Source organism: Schistocerca gregaria, chromosome 2 (genome assembly GCF_023897955.1).
Source record: "Schistocerca gregaria isolate iqSchGreg1 chromosome 2, iqSchGreg1.2, whole genome shotgun sequence".
Taxonomy (NCBI): Eukaryota; Metazoa; Arthropoda; class Insecta; order Orthoptera; family Acrididae; genus Schistocerca; species Schistocerca gregaria.
The window spans coordinates 168,092,710-168,106,940 of record NC_064921.1 but is presented as its reverse complement, the minus strand read 5'-3'; the positions used below and the strand labels follow the sequence as shown (position 1 = coordinate 168,106,940).

General features: G+C 41.0%; 1 protein-coding gene across 1 annotated transcript in view; it reads right to left on the bottom strand.

Moving 5' to 3' along the window:
- The window catches only part of LOC126336599 (nuclear receptor subfamily 2 group E member 1), a 76,982-nt gene extending 62,964 nt beyond the window's left edge, over window positions 1–14,018 (bottom strand). Inside the window, 1 exon segment of the mRNA XM_050000466.1 lies at window positions 13,911–14,018. Within this exon segment, the coding sequence (XP_049856423.1) occupies window positions 13,911–14,004 (94 nt within the window). The 5' untranslated portion in view covers window positions 14,005–14,018.
- Between the last annotated feature and the right edge of the window lie 213 nt (window positions 14,019–14,231).

Below are 14,231 nucleotides of genomic sequence, written 5' to 3'. Positions count from 1 at the left end.
TAGACTGTTTTAATCTGCTGCACAGTTAAAGGAAAGGAACTTTGGTGCCCATTTCCGAAAGCCTTAATACCTATTTTTTCGTAATTTTACCCCAAGAAAGCTGCTGATTTTATTTCTGTACCTTTGGTTCGTGTCACGTAGAGAGAACGAGACGCTTTAACCTTAAATGCGTTCAGACCATCGTCTTGCGAGAACTGTAGATACAATGGAAATTCAAAAGCTTAGTAACTGGACCAGTAGAGAAAATAGAGGAGGAAAACTGTAGTTTATCAACTTAGAGAAATTACTAAAGTAGCACCAGTTCTGTCGGCTAAGACAGCGGAATATGAGTCGGTCGCGGTTTTGTTCGCGATGACGTCAGCCAGGAGGTGAAGTAATTTAGGAAAACTATGGGATGCCTGTGGGAAACTGAACCCCGGCCATTCCCGAGATGAGACTAGCCATTAAATTCCGAACCATATTGCTCAGCAGACAGGAACTGGACTCTAATTAAATATTATGCTGTATCGTTAGAACCTTTTCGTTTCCCTCCATAGTACCTCAATGCAGCTCTTCTGATCTACGTATTTCGTTCTCAGAGATTTGTTTTCTTACTGGTTTTATGTACGTGTATCTGTTCGTCCAACTGAAGAAAGTGTGATGTACAGATAGAGAGGAGTGAATGTTACAGCTTTTTGGCAAGGAAGTATTTCCTTGAGGGAGGTCTGCAGTAAGATTAATTTTTTTTAAATATCTTGTTGTCAGCTTAAATGGAAAAATTATTAATTTTTAAACACCTGGCATTTCCGCTTTCATCTTCAAATGGAACACAGAGAAGATTACTTGCTTTAGCACAAAGAAAAACTTTAAAATACGACCCGTGTGATAATGACATATAGGCCTACATGTCTAATATTTTTAAACTTTGACATGTGCTATATCATACAAATGGATGGAGATGGAAATAACAACTGCAGATTTAAAAAAAAAAAATTCACGCTAAGGTCGACAATATTTTTTTAAAAAAGTTTTAATCGACTGTGAATCCAACCCAGCAAAATAAACGACGACAAAGAGGCGTCACTAGTCACTTTTATTGATGTGGACATTAAACTTCTTGCAGTAGTTCGAACATTAGCTCCCCATTTTATGCACGAAACCAATATAAAAATAAATTTCTGAGGTAGACATAGATAAAATTCATGAATATATGTGCCACAGAATAAATAATTTTCATAGGCGAAGAACCACGACGTCTTTGATTAAAGATTAGTATGTCCCATGACTCATGATGGTCGCAGTTATGCCTAAGGCAAAATGTCGGGATTGAAAGTTAACATTTGGAAGCAGACATGCCTGTCAAGCGAAGATACCAATACAGCTTAATGAGTAATTTATCTACCAATGTTATACTGAGCATTGGGAAGTGTGGAACGCTCAGTGAACCTGGTCATACCAGCGGAGTAGGAGTGAAGAGTAACTCCCTGTTCTTCTGACCGACGCTATAATTCGAACGAAACGTCCCCATGCCCTAGGCGAACTAAATAAACATGGAACACACCCACGTCAATTGCCTGTGAACCTTTGTCCAATGAGGTAGATCTACAAACTTACGACATAAATGGGAATGGAGTTCAATTTGAAATAACGGCACGCAAAAAAAAAAAAAAAAAAAAAAAAAAAAAAAAAAAAAAAATTGTTGGCAGCGCACCTCTATCTGGCACACAGTTTTAATCTGCACCTACACTGCCCTACTTTTAGTCGTTGAAGGGTTTATTTCGTAGTACCTTCATTTTCTTATGTTGAACTCGAAACTACTTCTTTCCTTCAAAGGGGAAAAAATTCAGTGAAAGAAGGGAACAGAATTATATTTAGTCTGTTAGTGGCAGCATGAAAATGTATACTAACGACGTAGTTATTCCTTATAATTTCTGGTTTTGCCCCAAATGGTTATTGAACGACTAGACTTAGAAAGAAAGGAATTAACGTATTGACACAGAAAATAATTTATTGTGGTGGAACATTTCAGTTTTAACCACTCGACATCCTCTCTGCAGACCTACCATGTTTTACGACGAATATTTCCCTACATTACACTGCGTTTTGGTTTATCGTTTACTTTGGCTGAATATACAGGCATTACTGAAAATTCTAATCTGTTGTTAGATTAGATGTACTTTCTTTTCTAATATGGCCATTGGAGATTTTCCAGGATATTGACCACGCCAGAAAACAAGAATGCACAATAAATACGTCCACAGAAAAACAGATTGCTAATATATCTCTCTCAGAGCAGAAGTGAGATGGTTCTCAGGGGAGTGAGATTTCAAGAACTCTTCAACATATTTTAATTTACAAGGCAATAGCAAACTTCTGACAGAACATGTAAATATTCAATCCACTAGTCTACTGCAGCCAGGCATCATCAACTAGGAAAATCTTTTTACAGTACCTATTTACAATGATCGCATTACTGCACTGAATCTACACACAAGTCACAGTCCCCGTTGGATGATGACTAATAACTCAATATGTCTCTCTTTCCTAATGACAGATTTTGTTTGAGGATTTGAACCTTTCTGCAGCATTTCCTATTACACCGTAATACTCTAATTTACCAAAAGGGTACTGTGATTTACACAATCAAATTCCTTTGATGAAACGTAAAATGTACCAGTAACTTGAAATTTATTGTGTAACGAATAAAGTGCATTCTTGCTGCATGTATAGAGTACACTTTCGTCGGAAAGTGTAAAGACGGCAGTTCCAGAGGTCAGGGAACAGTACTTTAATCGCATTGATTCTAATTCTCATCTTCAAGAGCTCTAAAAAGTATATATCGAGACAACGTTCTCTCTTTTGTATATTATGTAGCTATGTAGTGAAATAAGCACATTTTCTTTGTTGTCTGCAAGAAGTTAATTTTTATCTACGTTTGGATTCAATTCCACTATTCTGGTTAGCTGGTCTGGAAACATAGAAGCTGTTAACACCATTTCTTATCCATGGTTACTGAATTCAGTAATGATCAGTGTAGTCTAATTGTACAGATATTAGATAAAATTTAGCTCTGAGTACATCACGCGGAAAATTAGCACTGATGTCAGAGGACCAGTGCCTCAAGTTTACAGCGCGAAGGTTTATAGAGAAAATAAATCAGAATTAATGAAATAGAGGTGAATGCATAATGCAGAACATTTAAAAATAACTGTTTATTGTGTAAGGTGACGCAGAAACTGAGAAACGCAAATGCCGTATTGTTATTTCGTTAGTTAATAAATAACTTTTCAGCTACCAGCCACAATTTTCTTTTATTCCAATTTTACAGAACGCGTTTCGTGAAATGATTCCCATTTTCAAGTGTGCATTTCTCGAAACGAGTTGTGTAAAATATGAATAAAAGAAAATCGTGTCTGGTTGCAGATAATTGTATGTAAACAAACCCAGTATCTTCATAGTTGCAGGTTTGCAAGAAGACCATTTATGATGGATAAAATCATTGAATTATTATTATTATTATTATTATCATCATCATCTGCTAATATTTTCTTAAAGGGATATTACGCAATTTTGTACGCAAACCTTGCCAGTTAGCTGCATAAACTCATGAGAGAATAAAATACTCGTTCCAGACACACTTGTGCAGCCTGAGTGTATGTTTTATTTTAATTAACAATTACGGGATTATCCCCAGAGACAGACTCATCTCTGAATTCCCGTGTTGGTTCTGATAACGTGTTTTGACTGCAGGACTAGTCTCATACACAACTTAATCCCGACTGAATTCTCCTTTGGTCTCTTTGAGAACGTGTGTGGTAACTGAGAGTCTGGTTTGAGGCACAACGGTGGTTTGTGAATCCCGTATAGCTTTGATTGTTTGACGTTGGAGAAATTAAGCAGGTGATTGAGGCCGCGGAATGTGAGGTGAGCAAGAAGGATGTAGCGAAAAGTTTCAGGGTTGCGTCATCAATCATGATTGTAGCAGAAAATCCTGAAGCGTAAAGAGAAGGTTGCTGAAAACGTCGCGTATTCAGGGAGGAAGTGTGAGGTTCCGTGTCTTGCAGAATGCTTACTGAAATGTCAAATGTCGAAAATACACACTTCTGAGCAAAGTATCCCAACACCTACACGTAATGTGGAATTGACGACGATAAGCGGACCCGCCAGTATAAAATGAGGCGGTGAGTATATGCGCTGTCAATACAAAAAATGGTTCAAATGGCTCTGAGCACAATGGGGCTTAATTCTGAGGTCATCAGTCCCCTCGAACTTATAACTAGTTAAACTTAAATAACCTAAGGACATCACCCACATCCATGCCCGAGGCGGGATTCGAACCTGCGACCGTAGCAGTCGCGCGGTTCCAGACTGCAGCGCCTAGAACCGCTCCGCCAATCCGGCCGGCTGTCATTACAGAAGCATTGGATGTCACCCGACTAAAAAACTTTCAGCACCATTTCAACACTTCTAAAGCCGCCCAAGTCAACCGTCAGTGATGTAATTGTGAACTGTAAGCGCGACAGCCACAGCTAAAACAAGACCTAATGTGCTGATACCAGGGACCGTCGAACACCGCAGAGGGTAAATGTTCAAAAATTAAGTAAAATAAAATAAAAAAAGCATGAAATCAGCGGAAGGAATCACTCTTTTGGGTTCCAAAATAATACGAGCACGCCAGATTGCACAAATATTGTGCGAAGGGAGTTACAAAGAATGGGTACAATGATTGAGCAGCTCCTCATAAGTCGCACATATCCTTAATCAATGATAAGCGACACTCGAGGTACTGTAAATAGCGATGCCACCGCACAGAAGATGACTTTAAACTACGGTTTTGAATTGATCAGTCACGATGTACCCTGTGGATATCCGTGTCGTCCCCTTATTGTGCCTGATAAATAGTTAAATGTTGAAGGATATGAACACATTTTACAGCTAAAATTTTTAATATGGCTGAGCTTCAGAATCGCTGCACTTAGAAACCTGGTAGGATTGGAACTAATAGCCATCTTGTTGCAGAAGTAAAGATTTATCAGCCCTTTACCATAGTTTCGACAAATATAAATTCGTCTTCTTCAGAAGGAAAATGCACTAGTAAAATCACATACTAACAAAAACGGATGTTGGAACCATAAGGCCTAGTACAACGTGCATATTTGTGGGTGGCACGCACATTGTACTAGACAAAAAGCATTACGGTTTCAACATCAGTTTACGTCAGTTTCTGATGAGTCCATTTTCCTTCCGAAAAAGAAGAATTTACGTTTGTCGAAACCATGGTAAAGGGTTGCAATTGGTTGGCACTTATTACCAATCCTATCCAATTTCACCTTTAACAGGATTGTGTACTGACTTACTTTGGGAGACGATGGCCGTTTGTGTCGGCATGACAGAGCACCTTATCATAGAGCAATGTATGTGAGTCAACGGTCTGTGGACAATAACATTCCTGAAATTGACTAACCTGCCCAGAGTCCTGGGGTGAACCACATGGACCACCTTTGGGACGAGTCAGAACGCAGAGTTCGCTTCAGATCCCAACTCCCCAACCACCATTCTCTATGGTTTCCGATCTTAAAGAATTGACTGCCATTCCTCTACGGACACAGACACCTCATTGAATGCCCCCAGGAGAGTTCAAGCCGTCGTAAAGGCGAAGTGTGGCCACACCCATAAAATGTCCACTAACAAGTGTCCGGATAGTACTGATCAAATAGTGTACGTGTCCCTGTTGGCCTTGGCAAAGAAGATAAGGCTAATTTAATAAAAAGATATAACTCCGTTTTTGGGAAGAGAAAATGCGTATGTTGACAGATTTTGTTCGTTGTTGTTTTGGTCTTCAGTCCAGAGACTGGTTTGATGCAGCTCTCCATGGTACTCTATCCCGCGCAAGGTTCTTCATTTCTCAGTACCTAATGCAACCTACATCCTTCTGAATCTGCTTAGTGTATTCATCTCTTGGTCTCCCTCTACGATTCTTACCCCCCGCGCTGCCCTCCAATACTAAATTGGTGATCCCTTGATGCCTCACAATATGTCCTACCAACCGATCCCTTCTTCTATTCAAGTTGTTCCACAAATTTCTCTTCTCTCCAACTCTATTCAGTACCTCCTCATTAGTTATGTGATCTACCCATCTAATCATGAGCATTCTTCTGTAGCACCACATTTCGAAAGCTTCTATTCTTTTCTTGTCTAAACTATTTATCGTCCATTTTTCACTTCCATACATGGCTACACTCCATACAAATACTTCAGAAGCGACTTCCTGACACTTAAATCTATTCTCGATGTTAACAAATTTCTCTTCTTCAGGAACGCTTTCCTTGCCATTGCCAGTCTACATTTTATATCCTCTCTACTTCGACCATAACGAGTTATTTTGATTCCCAAATAGCAAAACTCATCTACTACTTTAAGCATTTTTAAGATTTTGTTCAACATGCAAAAATGAATAAAAGTGAAATTTTCTTATGCGTTCTCGGATAGTTTTATATTTAGTTTGTTAAATAAATAAAAGCCGGCCGCGGTGGTCTCGCGGTTCTAGGCGCGCAGTCCGGAACCGCACGACTGCTATGGTCGCAGGTTCGAATCCTGCCTCGGGCATGGATGTGTGTGATGTCCTTAGGTTAGTTACTTTTAAGTAGTTCTAAGTTGTAGGGGACTGATGACCACAGCTGTTAAGTCCCATAGTGCTCAGAGCCATTTGAACCATTTTTGAAAATAATTAAAAACAAGTAGTCAAAGAATTTAATTTTAAATTTGAGGTCTAATTGTTGTTTTCTGCCTACTTTTGTAAAGAAATACGTATGTTGTTGAAAGTAGAATACCATTTCTTGACCTAGAGCCTACTCGTATTTCGACTTTCCTGATTCTATCTTGATCAGTCTATCTTCCGTAGATTCGAAGTCTCAGTTATTCGAACTTTTTGTTGAGAATATGCATATATATTACATTTTCTATTTTTTAGCCGGATAGAGTTGGTCCTCTGTCCGATGTTTTAGCCGAATGTGGAAGCACAAAGTGTGCAAACGGTTCCCACCGACCGTTGGTCGGCCATCCGGAAGCGACCACTGCTGTGCGTCGTGAATCTTCCCTGTGGATCGATGCCGTGCTGCGGTTTGCTGTTGGGGCGACGCGCTTGTGCGTGAATCACGCCGACAACATGGAGGGCGCTTGCCGGCTGCGTCATGGCGGACTCCAGAGCGGCGTTGTCGACTCCAGCTCCAGCGATACGCGCGCTGTCGAAACCTACCCCACTGCGGTTAAAGCATTCATCACAGGCGACTGGCACTCCCTTCCGATTATGCCGTCCGTAAAACAGCACATCAAAGGCGTATCAACATTTGTCTTGGGCAAACAGGTACTATGCTGACGGAGGCCACAAGTTAATAATAGTGTTGTCAGGAAGCATGAATTCCATTGCGCACATTAAATTATAAGCTGTCTAATGGAGGCATTACATCACATAGAGGAAGAGAACGTCTCACATTTTTCGCCCATGATACCAGAAGACTTCATAGATGAAACACGATATGCAAACCAGTTACTGATCGCTGTTGGGCATTAAACTTTCGTCATTTCGCCTCAAAGTTACGTTATACTTAGCGTGATGGTAGCAGTCAAGATATTCTGACGAACAGTTGTTATACAACAAACGTTCAAAGGTAAAGGCATTAAAATTGCGCGATCTCGTTGCTTCACTAGCTACGTATAAAGCAAACAACGTACCTGATGCTGGAGACAGAGCAGGTTCTGATTCCCTGTCAGTCTTACATTTTAGAGACCAACAAACCATTTTTCCCGTTCCTTTCGCTACATTAATGTATTTTCTCCATACTAAATCCATATACATACACAGGAAGTCAGCATACGGGTGACAGTGGAGGGTACCTTTTACCATTGCAAATCAATCCCTTTCCTGTTCCAGTCGCGCATGGAGCGACTGAAAAACGACCATCTGTATACCTCTTTATGGGCCCTAATTTGACATGTCTTCCCAGCACTTACACAAAATGCCCGTTGGTGACAGAAAAAGCATTAGTCTTCTCGCCAGTGATTCCTATTTGAGATAGTAGAGTGTTACCGTAACACGTGCGTGGTAGAACCCACCGGCAACAAATGTAACAGTACGCCTCTGAATCGCTTCGATGTACACCTTCCATCCGATCTAGTGAGTATCCCGAACACTGGAGCACTACTCAAGACTAGATCGCGCGAGTGTTCTGTTACCCCTATCCTATTTTGTCGAGCAACAGATGAAGTTAAAAGTAATTTATTTGCGGTCAGAACAACAGAAGCAGCAGTTCTTTTACCTCGCTTAATTATTAGTACAATAATGAGCCATATCTGTAATGGAAATGTTTAGATATTGTGGCCCAGTCGATTCGTTGCGACTTCTAGTGAATGGGAAGAAAAAATGAAGGGAGATAAAGTATTGTTTGCTTAACGGAATCTAACTTGGCGGGCGCTCGTGTATCATTGGAAAAACTTTTGGAACATTGATGTCTTCGGGTTAGTGCTGGGATATCCCGTTGAATTTGCTTGCTGACGGTTCCTCCTCCACCATAACTGTTAATCAGTGCAAGCGGAGACGCTTAAGTGAGAAACAGCTAAGGTTTTGGATTGTGGATCACAGACAGATTGCGTAATATCTGTAAGGTGCACAGCATTACTGCCGATAGATAATGCTAATACCTCAACGAAGATTTAGCCGACATGTCTGACGGTTGGTTACGATGAAAGTAAGGAAATAACATTTCAGACATTGGGTGCTAATAGCTCGTCGATGAAAAGAGCGATTTCTGTTAACGTAACAAATACTATAGCTGGACTAGTATTTAGGTAATTCAAGTTTTAAGTGAACTTTGTACAGTCAGAATTTAAGTCCTCCATGTGTTCCCTAAAATCATTCCCGTCGTATGATGCGATGGTTCCTCTGCAAGGCTTGTTGATCCACACCGTCAAACCTGAGCATGCGCTCCGTCTATAACAACTTCGTCATTGGCTACACGATAAACCTTAATCTTCCCTCCTTTTTCCATCATTCTCTTCTAGTGCACACGTTGATTCCTTCGAAGGGACTGAAGCAGTGAATTAAAGTCAGCATTCCGACCAACGCAAAGCGTCACTGTGTGTGGGACTACTAAATGGTATGACAGGTGGTAATATATCAGAAGGTTGCCAAAAGCATCTGCTGAGAGCACTAGGTGTGCTATAAAGTTCTTATTGATTTAGCGTTTGTGAGTTGAACAGAAACTCATAGCTGACTCAGCTTGCTTCGTAAGAACGTGGAACGTAAATGATGAATATCGAAGTCCGCATACTTCGAAGGGGAGAAAATAATGAATGCATGGATTGGCCGAGTTGTTGGAGGCACAGGGGGAACCGACAGGGTGTTTCAGTGTAGGTGACCTACAGCGTGAAGTTCTCGCCCCCCCCCCCCCCCCCCCCCGCCATCTCTGGTAATCCCTCGCTCTGCTTTAACCTTCGTCGTACACACAGATGCAGACACTACAGAACTGCGTAACAATCTATTTCATAGAATGTCTTTTTCTTGTCATAGGCCTAAAAGTTGCATGATAAAAAAGATCGTCCATAGAGACTTATATTTGTTTATATATTGTATTTCCAGTTCATTAAACAGACAATATTATCTAATGCTTATTGAGGCAATCGGCCCACGCGTGTATATACACCATAGTATTAACGCAGTAACTCATTTCAGTGACGCTGTTTTTAAGTATGAGAGGAAATAATCTCTCCTTCTCTTGCAAGTTTCTGGCCTCGTTGCATAAAAAAAAGTCTTCTCACTGTGTGAGAATATGATTCTTTAAGAATATGTGAAGCACCTTGTTACGAACAGTAGGCCTATCCTGGCTCATGGCGTACGTTTACTGTGAAATTAAAATCGCTTAGGAGCAGCGTGGCAAAAGGATTGGTTGCAATAGTAAGTGTACCTTTCAGCTGAATATTTTGGTTGTCTTTTGGATGCTGTATCATTACCCCACGACAAGCGTATATGTGCACGTTAGCGTAGCGCATGACCTAGCCATAAGCTGCGCATTGGCGCAAACGATCGAAACTGCTGCACTTTTCACATCTGCTAAAGAGAAATCAATTTTTCGGTTTGTCGATTTTCATTTGATTTTTTTTTTATTTTAGCAAGTAACTACTGCACCACTGCTAGTTATTGGTTGGAGAGTTTAAAGCGAAACAGTAACAATGAACACTAGGGACGGTATGCTGCGAATGTAGGCTTTCTGTGCTAATATCCACGACGAAATACTACCGGATTATCAGCCGAGTAGAAACAGATTTGTCCTGATGGTACGATTCGTCATTTTCCAACGCAGTATCGATATATTTGCGGTAAATGACACGTCAGAACATGTCGCTTCAAAGCATATAATTCAAACGACAGTAAAACGTCAGTTATTGCCGTTCCAGAAATAGATATCGCGACTGGGATTCTCTTTGAAAATGGTTGGAAGCTAGGGGACAGCGGTGTCAAATGGCCTGATCCATTTCCGATGCTATCTGAAGTTATTTTTACACGTATTCTCGCCGTGGTTATTTCTGTTGATAAATGTGTCCTTCTGTTGTCTGTTAGCGTATGTTTCTCTTGCTGCTTACGATGGTTACACCGGGAGTTAAATTTTTCCTCGAGAGCGTGAAGCAGGGCACGAATGGATATTTTGTGGCTTTTAGAATACATAGACCACGTGAACATTCAACTATAATACGTAAGCAGAAGTTTTTTTTTACCATATTTAACAATTAGGTTCAAATGGTTCAAATGGCTCTGAGCACTATGGGGCTTAACATCTGAGGTCATCAGTCCCCTAGAACTTAGAACTACTTAAACCTAACTAACCTAAGGACATCACACACATCCATGCCCGAGAATGATTCGAACCTGCGGCCGTAGCAGTTGAGCGGTTCCATACTGAAGCGCCTAGAACCGCTCGTCCACCGCGGCCGGCTAACAATTAGGAAGTAGATAACACGAAGAGCAAAGTTCTTCTTCTTGAGGTACTTTGTGTATAATCAATTTATAGAAAAAAAAAATGATTTATGCTTATACGAACACTTTTCTTCTTCCGACAGGTAGTTGCAGTGTTTATTGTTTACCATTCCAGTTTTAGCAAGGGATGCACGATAAATTTTTGCTTTTGCTTTTTATCTAATTTCGTTGCAAGTTGTTTAGTAACGAGGCTATTCTTTCAAAGCCGTCGAACTCTCGTAAGACGACTTCGTCGTTCAGCACTGTTACTGTGGCGTGGCAGAGATGTTCCGTCCGGTGCGAGGAAACTACGGTTTGTCGGGACATCGTTGCGTGACTCAGTGATACACTAAATCGACAGTTTGGAGGAAGGCTTTGCTTCACTTAGATAAAACTATGTTCTTTACAGGAAAATAAGACCATGCAGTTGCCGATAATCAAAATTATTCGAACACGCACCTGGAAAGACATACGTATTCGTTAAGTTCAAGGGTTTTTATCTACTGTGCCTACACCCACAATGAGTGATTTCTTGTTGTGTCTTCCTCTAAACAAAGCAGTTTTACGTAAATGGAGCAAGACCACATCTGTTTCTACATTTCGTTTTTTGAATAACATTTTACCGTGAAAATAAAAAACCACTGATATGTAAAAAAAATACTCTTTCGTACTCTCATTCATTGTTGTATTTCGAAGAACATGCAGTGAAAAATTTAATCGCTGGAGACGAACGGAAACGGATGCACAACCGATAACATAGAACTAATACGGTGACAGCCATAAACCTGGTGCTGGGGACGTAAGTCTATTCGCAACGTGAAAGAGGTCGTCTTGTTCGGGGGTATGGTATTCGAATACTGGACAGCAGTTCTCGGGAACACCGAGGAAACGCTGGAATCGAGAACTTTGTCCTCAAATGGCACGCCTCTGCAACGACGCGGTATTTCACTTCCGCCCAGTGTCATAGTTCTAATAGCTTCGTACTAGGCCACGTATAAACGAATTTAATATTTTGTCTCGAAGATGAAGCGTATGCAAACAGTCGAAATGTCGTTTCAGAACAATGCCGTCACTTGAATGATAAAACGATGTCGCTGTCAGACGTGCTGTAGTATAGATTTCAGGGGAAATACGCTACATTTTGTTTGTGTATTACGTCTTTTAACTATTTACAAAAACCTAAACAAATCTAAATACAAACGATCGATGAACTTTTATTGATATTCTTCATTGTCCCCTCTGTCACATAAAACTATAGCGAATTCGAAAAAAAAGAAGGTACTGGGCATATTTCTTCCAGCGTCTTGCAGTTTAGGCTTTGGAGCATTTCTGCGAAGTTCTGCCGCTACTCAACTGAACCGGTCAAATATCCTATGTTATATGGGTTACACACGCTTGAGGAGTATGCAGCGCTCGTAATGTCACATCCTACATGGACACACACGCACACACACATACATCAATTTTGTCATGGACTGTGGAGAACATTGTCGTAGGAAGAAATTAAAATAGCTCCAATCCCCCTGCTCCGACCAATACTTCAGGTAGGATTGCTTCGGTTATCAACTCGAACTAGAAACCTTCTCGCAGGTACTGCTTCCCTGGACCACCATTCCAGCCTATTGGGATATTTGACAAAGAAAGTTCTAAGGCAGTCAGCCCAGTTCTCACGGGTAGGGAACGAAAGATGTAAAATTTAAGAAAGGACATCGTTTCTACCAGTTTGTTTTAAAATAGTAGTACTGCAATAAGCACTGTTACCTAGTTAGAATTTTTTCTTTTCAAGCACATAATAATTGTGGATACATTATCCTCGTTAGTTGTACCCACACATATTATGGTATTCAGCTTGAACAACACTCGAAAGTATGTAGCAGTGCTTAAGATGCATTACTATTTTAAAACAATCTGGTACTAACGACGTCATTAATTAAATCGATCGAGACTGTGGTGCGCACCCACTAGAATTCAAAATATAATAATAATAATAATAAACAATGTAGGGTAATTTTGGAACATTCCGGCTGGTGCAAATGGTTTCAAGAAATGCGAAGTGGTTCGAAGGAGATAAAGGTTGTAGAAACAGAAATTTTGGAGAAAGATAAGATTTTTGATCCACATCTCCAGAGGCAACCAAAATAAAAACTGGAATAATGTGGCTATGTCGAAAACAACAACACTCCGATCGAATGAAAAATTATTGCGAAAACCGCAAGTTAAATCGTAAATTCTTTTTTCGCAAGCTATAGCAAGGGTCGAAATCGAGTAAAAAAAGTTAAGAAGCAGATAAAAGCACATTAAAAACTGAAATAATAGTATTAATGCTCGACAATAATATTTTATTTTTTGTCCTGAACCGGATTTGAGGTGTCTAGATCGTCAATCAGCTTAAAACTGAACACAGACATCGCAACATCGGCCAGATTTTCTAGCTGCAAAACCACTATTTCCATAGATATGTGACATTTAAATGTCGTGCATCTATATGAAAAACGAAGAAATCCATTGCTACGGTTTGACATCGGTACAAAACAAGTAATATACTGTAATGATCAGCTGAATGTCTTAGTCTGTAAACATATGGCTATAAATTCGTAAACTCAGTGTTCCATTGAGCCACAAAAAGCACCGAACTGCAGTGTTTCAGTTTCACACTGGTACAAAACAAGAAATATTGTGTGGGGGTATACTGAATGTTTGTGTACGGATACACAAAATTTTTTGAAAATAATAATAATCTGCGTAATTTACGCGTAGAAACTCTCGCTGGTGTTTTGTCCATTGCCTGTACAGTCGAAGTGGCCCAGAGAGTCGGTTAAGAACGAAATGAAAAATAAATGTTGACGAACATTAACTTCACTTTCTAATGTATCTGTGACTCAGCAAGTACACACTGAATAGGGCACGAAAGATGAGAATAACTTACTGGAGGCGCCGGGCGATATCTTGGGCGACACCCGGGGGTCGAAGTGGTGCATCGCGGCCAGTGGCTGGGGCGACTCCTGCTGCGGCTGCTGCATCTCGCGGTGCCCGCGCCCTGCTCCTGCTGGCTGACTGCGTGACTGACTGACTGACTGCGGGGGCTGCGGGCGCGGGCCGGGGCCGGGGCTCCCCCGGCGGCGGCGCGCCCCGGGGTGGCCGTCCGCAGCTAGGCACGCCATTGGCCGGCGGGAGCCCCGCCCTGCGCGCGCACCCCCAGCCGCCCTTTGTGCTTCCCCGCTTTGAGGCGCCCATTGGCCGCGCCGCA